Source organism: Physeter macrocephalus, chromosome 1, assembly GCF_002837175.3.
Source record: "Physeter macrocephalus isolate SW-GA chromosome 1, ASM283717v5, whole genome shotgun sequence".
Taxonomy (NCBI): domain Eukaryota; kingdom Metazoa; phylum Chordata; class Mammalia; order Artiodactyla; family Physeteridae; genus Physeter; species Physeter macrocephalus.
Window position 1 is genome coordinate 132154585 of NC_041214.2, and position 9669 is coordinate 132164253.

Below are 9669 nucleotides of genomic sequence, written 5' to 3' on the forward strand. Positions count from 1 at the left end.
ATTTAACATATATATATATATATATATATATATATATATATATACACACACACACACGCAAATAAATATATCCATATGTATGTATGTATTTATGTATGTATATATGCAGGGCCTGGGGCAGAACTCTGTAATCAAACTCTTTGTTCTGCAGTGAAATATGTGAATGCACATCCTAAGTGGGTTAAATCAACACTTTAAGGAGACCCACCCACATCAGTTCAGTCAGGTCGGCCATCAAATGGTTTAGCACCAAACTCAAGAAAAATCTGAATTGTGAGAGTTTTGTGACTTTCAGAACTAGATTTGAAGTTACAACCTTGGGGAACTTATATTTAGGGGTAAGTTGCGTGAGAAGAAAGTAGAGTTTGGGGGGGAAAAAAGGAGACAGGAGTAGTCAGAAAATTCCTTCTAATGGAAGCTGGTAAAGAATGCCAAAGGTAACATTGTGTACAAATTTCTTCCTCACTTAGGATGTACATTTCTTAAGGCATATCCCATCAATCTTGGTATTCACCGTTTCTTACACCAAGTATGGTCTCCTTTAATATATGTTGAACTATATTCATTCCATCTTCTGACAAATAACCATTGTTTATGATATTAATGAATTTGACAAACTTAAAGAAGCACATGTGTGTCTAAGAATAAATATGCTTACTTCTAAAGTTGTTAAATAATTCTAAGAAATAAAATATATGAAAATTCTGAAAAATGAAGCGCTATAAAGTATTATTAATAGTATATAAAAGACTGAAACTCATTCATTAAGCTCTTGGTTTTTCACCTCCAGATTACTCAATCTCTCAATTTTTGGGTAAGGAAAGCATGTGAAATTGAAACCAACGCAGTTTCCATTGAAAGAGTTTGTGAATATGAAAATATGGATAAAGAGGTAAGCACTCCTAAATAACTAATAAATGGATGCAGAATTAAGATATTGTAATACACCTTGAATTGACATCTTAAAAATCAATTTTGAACAAAACCTGCATTTCCAAATTTATGCTGTAATATTTTGCATTTCGACAAAATTAAAATTCAATCTATTGTAAAATACACCATTATTTTATATAATCACTAAAGTAGAAAAAAAGCACTGCTAATTAAATTAGGACTGTTCATAAATTATAAGATATCCCATTTCAGTATTGTTATAAAAATGAAATATGAGCACCTGCTTTTAAGAGGCACAGTGATCTTTCCCCTACCAAGGTAAAGTAAAATATGCAACCTATGATTATAACTTTGTAAAGATTTTACATTAAGAAAGTGTCTTAATGCAGTCACCTCATAATTATTTACAGTCTGATTGTCCAATTTCAAAATTAACTACGCCTTTACTGCTTATACCTTCTGTCCCATTTACTCATCGTTAGCATCTCTGTGGATGGGAAGGAGAAGGAGAATAAATCAGTCTGCTTTGTTCCCTTTAATTAACTATAATTTGGGAGACAGAAGAATGAGACTATAGACAGAGTATAATGTTTGCATTATCTACATATTTTACTAATCTAGGGTACTTCTGTCTCCCAGTTCCATGAATTAACAGGGCAGATGATAAAGGGTATATGTTGAACTTCTGTATCTTCTTCAATCCATTTATAAAGGTATCTAAATCTTCGTGAAACTTTCCTCTTTTGCTCCTAACTCTGAGGAAGAAGTGTTCCTCCTCCAAATAAAAACCTACAAATTTCCAGTTGTATTTTGGAAACATCTCTTCATATCTTTTCTCAGACCTTATTCCATTAACCACCTTCCCTAATTCCTAATTTCAGCACCCCAACCCCTTTACTCCTTTCAGCCTATAAATATACTAAAATATTTTCTGCATACTCCAACTCCTACCTAAACTTTGAATCTTCCTCTGGATTCTTCCCTGGGTCTTACCTTACTTTTTCATACACATTTCACGAAAGATTAGTCTACCTTCACAATCACAATCACAGTTACCAATATTTAGTTTGTTCAGCTTATTGCCATGTAATGACTAATATAAAAATTGTATCATTTTCTATATTTTCTAAATCTTTTGCTATTAATATATTTTTTTCATTTTGAAATAAGGACAATAAAATGTGTGTGTGCACACACAAGCACACACACATTTAAAAAAAAATCATCTTTATATAACTTGATGCAAGTTGTAACAGACACCATTGCAAAAACTCTTGATGTGGAAGGAAGTAAATGTGTCCAAATGACGCCTATTTACTCCTCTATAGCCCCATTTCTCTGCTCCTCTTTACAGCAGAATTCTTGGCAATAGTTCCTGTACTTGCTCTCTCTAATTCCTCTTCTCTCTTTCTTTTCTGGACCCTCTTTCACACAGGCTTTAAATCCTACCACTTCACTGAGCCTGCCCTAGTCAAGATCACCAATGGTAGCCTCTCAGTCTTCACCTTACCTGGCCTATCATTTGACACTTGTGATCACTCCCTCTCATGAAAACACTTCACCTCACTGGTGGGGCACCACAGTCTTCTGTGTGTTCTTCTACCTCCTGCTATTCCTCCAGTGTTCCAGAGCCAGGCCTCAGTCTCAGGTCCTCAGCATAAGTAATTAGTCTCCTTTACCTGGAAAGGGTTTCCTCTGATATCCACATGATTTGTTTCCTGACCATGTCCAGTGAAGCCTTTTCTAACCACCCTGTTTAAAATTACACCAACCCTGCCTATTTCCTGACTTCCAAAGCTTTATCATCAACTGACATTCTGCATAGGCTATATGGTGCTTTTTGTCTCTCCTCACCAGCATGCATGCTCCGTAAGGGCAAGAATTATTTGTTTTTCTCACTGCTAAATCACCAACAACCAAAGCATTAACTGGCACAGTAAACACTCAGTATTTGGGAAATGAATAAATGATAAATGTCCTCCTCTCAGCTAAAATTTCAGGTTACCTTCAGCTCCTTTATAAGGTTTTAGATTTTTCTTAATAACTTAATAGAAGATGGGAAGCCTCTTTATGTGTAAAAATTTATTTCTAAGATTTTGATATTTTTTAAAAGTGTTTTCAGAAAATCATAATGTTTACAAACGTCTTTCATCATTTTTGTTTTATCACTTTTGTTTATATGCATGAGAATTATTTTTATTGGGGGGAGATATTTTTATTGTAATTATAGTTTAAAAAATATTTCTTTGTTTTAAGGCACCCTGGATAATGTCTAAAAGGCCTCCATCACAATGGCCCAATAAAGGGATAGTGGAATTTGTTAATTATCAGGCTCGATACCGAGATGATCTTGGTTTAGCATTACAAGATATCACTTTCCAGACTCATGGGGAAGAGAAGGTACCATATATATTTCATAAGTTTCACTTTACCTTTCATCTGAATATATTTATTGTTCAGGCCAAAGTATACTGTGATATTGAATATAAGATGGTCATTTGTTCAAATTTCATATAAAAGTAATAAAGACATGTGGTTGGTTTGTACAGAATAAGTTTTTCCTCTATCAACAAAAATATATATTTTAAGCTGTTCATAATCTATTGTGAAACATGATTTTACTATTTTTTAGCTTTATTGAGGTAAAATTAACAAATAAAAATTGTATTTTTTAGGGTGTACAGTGTGATAGTTTGAAATACATATATTGTGAAATGATTATCATAACCTTAAGAACACTTAAGATCTACTCTTTTAGCAAATTTCAGTATTATTAATTATAGTCACCATGCTGTGCATTAGATACCTAGAATTTATTTGCCTTATAACTGAAAGTTTGTACCCTTTGACCAACATCTTCCCATTTTCCCCACCCTTCAATCCCTGGTAACCTTTTGTTTGACGTTTTGACGTTTTTATATTCCACATTTAAGTGAGATCATACAATATTTTTCTCTGTCTGGCTTCTTTTACTTAGCATAATGTCCTCGAGATTCACCATGTTACCACAAATTGCAGGATTTTCTTCATTTTTACGGCAGGATTATATATATGTTTTTATACATATATATTTTTTTCTTTTTCTTTATCCATTCATGTATGGCATACACTTAGGTTGGTTCCATATCTTGGCTACTGTGAATAATGTTGCAATGAACTTGGGAGTGCAGATTCCCCTTCATCATACTAATTTCATTTCCTTTGGCTATATACCCAGTATTAGTATACTTTATTTTTACGTCCTCTAGTAAGTGAAGTACAACAATAAGACAGCAAGATAATATATAGTTACCTATACAGTAAATACATCGGAGAGAATATTTGTATAGTCAGTGACATCATGTTTTCCAGGACCATTAGTGAAATGGGAAAATGCTTGAGAAGTAATTTAGTTGATAAAAACTATACACGAAACTATTGATAGTATATCATTTTTGTGTTTTAAACAAGCAAACATATACACATTAGCAAAAATCCTAGAAGAACAGTTACAAAGCATAAACACTGATTCTCTCTAGGTGATGGGATTTTAGATGATTTTTGCTTCTATATTTTTCCCAGATTTTTCAAATGTTTTATGAAAACATATTATTATCCTGCCTAATCAGATTGATATTTTACAAATCAGTAAAAGTAAAAAAAAACATTTTAGTTAACAGCAATGTTCCATTTTCCCTTTTTCAAAAACCTGCCTTTGGTATCTCCAAACACCTCCTTTTCTAACCCTCTAAACCAGGTCCACTGCAGTGACATCAAGGACAAAAATATTTTTGGAACAAATGAAATCATTGTGGAATTTTAATTATTCTAATGAATTCAACATACTCCTGGTTTTTCTGATGTATAATAGCATGTCAGATTTAAGATTTAAGATCTTTAATTAGGGCAAAGCAACCACCATAATCTTCTCTCTGCCCAATGTTCTACTAACACCAAGACACAAATCAGCACCCAAAAGAGGTTGCTTTAGTTCTCATGGCCAAAGGAACGCATGCAATCACTGGATGTTTATGACAAGCTGATTATTTTGTCCAAGAGTCCAAAATACTCAGACATTATCTGTGACCACCCTTAGTGGTTTTGATGCAGTAGTTGTTTTGATACACCAAGGAAATTTGCAGGCATTCCTTTAGATTTTTTAGCCTATCTAAGCAAAGGGTTCCAGTCCCCTGTTTGTTTGCTTGTTTGTTTTAGGGGAGGGATGGTAGAGAAGCCTCATTTTGAAAGTCTCAGGAAAACAACCCCATTATCAGTCTCTCTTTAAGCCACACCCTTAATGGCTAGTTTAGGGATGGTTCAGGGGTGATCTACTCTTCCTGAGGCTGCTAAAGTGCTCTAGTTAGGTGGTAAGTAAATTACTCAAAATTGGAGGAAAGGGACTTCCCTGGTGGCGCAGTGGTTAGGAATCCGCCTGCCAATGCAGGGGACACGGGTTCGAGCCCTGGTCCGGGAAGATTCCACGTGCCGCCGAGCAACTAAGCTCGTGTGCCACAACTACTGAGCCTGCACTTTAGAGCCTGCAAGCCACAGCTACTGAGCCCGCGTGCCACAGCTACTGAAGCCCATGCGCCTAGAGCACATGCTCTGCAACGAGAGAAGCCACCGCAATGAGAAGCCCGCGCGCCGCAAGGAAGAGTAGCCCCCACTCGCCGCAACTAGAGAAAGCCTGCGCGCAGCAACGAAGATGCAATGCAGCCAATAAATAAATAAATAAATAAACAAAAATTTAAAAGAAAACAAAACTGGAGGAAACACACATATTAGCCCAAGCCTTTCCAGTGAGTAAGGAGTGTCTGGGTAAAGACTTATCCTTGCAAGTCACGTTAAGTCTTCCGTGACAGTCAATGTTATTCTGGTTGGCAAAATTAGATTCTACTGACCCGACATGTAATGTATTTGTTGCCAGTACCAAGGTCCCCTTCCCTTACAAAAAGTACAATGTAAACTGTTTATGATAATTTCATTATAGATTGGAATTGTGGGACGAACTGGAGCAGGCAAATCAACACTATCAAATTGCCTGTTTAGAATTGTAGAAAGATCAGGAGGCAAAATTATTATTGATGGAATTGACATATCTACCATTGGGCTTCATGACCTTCGTGGCAAACTTAATATTATTCCACAGGTAAAGACTGTTTTGTCGTTAGTCTTTCTTAACTCCCTCTAGGGAAACTTCATCTTTTGTTCTATTTTATTTTGCTTTAATTTTTTTTAATAAATATATTCCTTTCAAGCGTACACATTCATTTTGGGGAGCCAAATTATTTTAAATGTATTATGAAAAATAACGATGTAATTAAATCCTATTAAACACTCTAAATCTGAAGTGTTCTCCCTACGTGCGTTTATCTATTTGAAAAACTGGTATGTTGCTTTGCAAGTTTCCTTCATAATAGTAAATACAAATAAAATTCAAATGTAGAGATCAGGCTGAAACGCATTGGTATTTTTTGGAAGAAAAAAACAATTACTTTTTTTTTTGCTTAGTTGGTAATTTGAATGTAGGATTTTGATTCTTTTGACTTGAGGTTTAGAAATATTGAAAAAATGAAAAGAACAATAATGCAGTTAGATCTTTTTTCAGGTCCTTTGATTTTTCCATCTGTGGCATCAAAGGAACTTGATCATTAACAAGTATGCAAATTGGCTCAATAATATGCCTCTGCAGTCAAAGATGGCTTTATTCAGTTGTGTTTGAGAGATTTAAGCTGAGCATTTATGAAATATCTTTATATTATTCTTAAAAAATATCTTAAAATTCTATCATCTCTTTGTCATAGTGTTTAAACACATACTTACATTCAGGAATTTACTTCAATACAAATTTGAGTAAAATCTGAAATTCTGACAGGGATAAAATTGGAGAAAAGAAACAGTCATTCCTCTCTTATAAATCAAAACAGGTATAGTAAAATACAGTTTCACTAGACATGTCAGTGTATTGGAAAGAGCATGGACTTGTCGTCTTTGAATTCTACTTGAGCACTTACCTTCTGTGTGTCCTTGGACGAGAGCTTTTTAAAACCTCCAGTTCACTACCTGTCAAATGAGGATATTTACTTCTATCTTTCTGGGTTGGTGGGCTGATAGATAATATTATATACATAGTATAGATTACATTTATTCAATTCTTTTCTGTATTATATTATAGCCCTGACTAAAGGGCAGCTACCATCATCATTATTATCGTGGTTGTGATCGACATTATTAATAAGAGGACGAGATAGAATCAGGAAGCTTATAATGATTTAATCTAACTTGCAAACTTATTCTGATTTTCTTCTGCTTTTGGGTTCAGTATAAAATGAATTTGATAACTATTTAGTTTTCATCATTTGGTTTTTTCCTTATTTAATGTACGCATGCCTCATGTGACAGTAAGATTACTGGTGACTATTTTATTCTCTAGGACCCTGTTTTATTTTCTGGAACCCTTCAAATGAACCTGGACCCCCTAGACAAGTATTCTGATGGCGAGCTATGGGAGGTGCTGGAACTATGTCACTTAAAAGAGTTTGTGCAGTCCCTTCCCAAGAAGCTGCTGCATGAAATTTCAGAGGGTGGTGAAAACCTCAGGTAAGCTGCTAAGAACAGAGCTTGCCCAGGTTATTCATTCAGGGCTTTTTAGAAACGAGTTGGCCTCAAAAGGAAGTCACTCCTGAGCTACCACGGATTTTGTCTGGCCTGTTCAAAGCACACCATTGCTGATTTCTTCTAGGGAAAACAGACAAGGAATAAATAAAATGATAGCCACCGGCTGGGAAACTGCTGGTGAAGGGAAACAAAGGGGAAAAAGAGGAACAATGCAGTATTAAAAGTCACTATTTAATTGAATCTTCTTTTGCAAAGACTCCTACTCTAATAGCTTTCTTCCCTAAAAAAGTGTTGTAAGGGCTACTTTGATGTTTGATGTCTTAGGATAGTCCTTTTATGTGATCAGAGACCTAAGGGAAATCAGTTAGACTCTCTCTGCACTGGAGAGACACAGCCTGTATGACTCAGCCTCTTCTTTGTTTACTCTCCCCTCCCTCTCTCTGTTTCTGCCACCTTGGCCTCCTTGGTTCCTTGCTGTTTCATGAAAATGCCAGGCCAGTTCCTGCTTGCCTCAGGAATTTTACATCTGCCAATCACTTTGCCAGGAACAAGTTCCCATTGGAAATCTTCAGGACTCACTTTCCACTTCCTTCAGGCCTTGAATTTAAAGGCATCTTCTCAGTGAGGATTATTTTGGCATGCCCATCTAAAATGCCCACCCCGTACCCACATTTTACACCCTCCCTTTCTGTACGTTCGAATTCTTCTCATTACTATGCATTTTGCTCGTTTATCTTTATTTTTTGTCTCCCCATGTAAACACACAGACAGAGCCTTTTGTCTGTTTGATTCATTGTTCTATTTGCAGAACTTGGACCAGAGTCTGGCATATAGTAATCACTCAGTGAATATTTCTTAAAGAAAAGAATGAATGAATGTGTGGGTTAGGAAGAGAATAACAGTATAATTAGAATTTCAGAACAGGAAGTGTGTGACCATAAAAATCCATTGTGGAAATCATTTTACTATTTTTTATAACAGTGTTGGACAGAGACAGCTTGTCTGTCTTGCTCGCGCTTTGCTGAGAAAAACCAAAATTCTCATCTTGGATGAGGCAACAGCTTCCATCGATTTTGAGACTGATAACTTGGTGCAGACCACAATCAGGAAGGAGTTTTCTGATTGTACCATCCTGATGATTGCTCACAGGCTGCATTCTATCATTGATTCAGACAGGTACGCTTTATTTGTTTTCAGAAATAAAACAGTTTCTACAGAGATACCTACTGAACATATGAAACACATTAATTACTTGCCACTAATAAAGGATTTTATCTGTGCTGAGAGATACAAAATGTCCCCTAATAGTATGGAAGATATTTTCCAGAATAATTAGAGGAATTTGTTAATGCTCAAAGAATATTAGAAAACTTGATATGTTTCCTGAGTTAAATAGTACCTTTATTTTGTACTGACATAACTCATACAGTAATTTCAACTTTACGGTAGCAAGAACAAGAAGGGTGAACTGAAACACTGATTATAGGTTACCTGACTGGATTCTTTTCACATTGCAGGGTGCTTGTTCTAGACTCTGGAAGGATTACACAATTTGAAACACCACAGAATTTGATACACCAGAAAGGACTTTTCTTTGACATGCTAACAGAAGCAGGAATAACACAAGACTCAGGGACAAAAAGTAAATACTTTTAGTTGTATATTGATTATACCAAATTTAAAAAATAGTATTTGAAAAAATAAAGACAGGGGAGAAATGCAAAAAAGCAGGCCCCTAGCTACATGTTAACACAAACAGACATAAGCACCATAGCTCTAACAATAATGGGCTGTACCCAACCATCTTTCTTCCATTCATTTCCTCCAGAATATCTGCCTTTTCCTCATTGCCCAAAGTGCTAAATGCCATTTATCCCTTAAGTCTCTGACTTTGTTCAGGAGTCATCTTCTGCACAAAGCGTCTCTTGATTTTTCCCTTCGCTCCCCTGTCTGATCCACGTGCCTTTTTTCTGTCCTCTGTGTAGCCCTATGTGCATACCTTTATCTTGGCAGGGACCATACTCTATTTAAATTCTTTTAGTCTGCCTCTCCTTAAAGCTACTTGAAGGCAAGTGCCCAGTTTATCGTTTTTGTTGTTAGGTTCCTAGCATAGTGCCTTTCAGATTGTTGATACTCCACAAACATTTGTAGAATGAATAATTAGGCATTTTAGAGTAA

At 35.6% G+C, this 9669-nt stretch overlaps 1 protein-coding gene across 5 annotated transcripts in view; it reads left to right on the forward strand.

The window, feature by feature from the left end:
- Positions 1-9669, forward strand: part of LOC102993447 (ATP-binding cassette sub-family C member 2-like) — a 77878-nt gene extending 68209 nt beyond the window's left edge. For 3 of the 5 annotated variants that reach the window (XM_028494319.1, XM_028494320.1, XM_028494321.1), the window contains 6 exons: positions 791-892; positions 3151-3294; positions 5864-6022; positions 7307-7473; positions 8473-8667; positions 9009-9669. In XM_028494319.1, coding sequence (XP_028350120.1) covers positions 791-892; positions 3151-3294; positions 5864-6022; positions 7307-7473; positions 8473-8667; positions 9009-9147 — 906 coding nt within the window. In that variant the 3' untranslated portion in view covers positions 9148-9669. Of the gene's footprint in view, positions 1-790; positions 893-3150; positions 3295-5863; positions 6023-7306; positions 7474-8472; positions 8828-9008 lie in introns of those variants that run through there. The other 2 variants (XM_028494318.1, XM_055086793.1) reach the window with 1 other exon arrangement.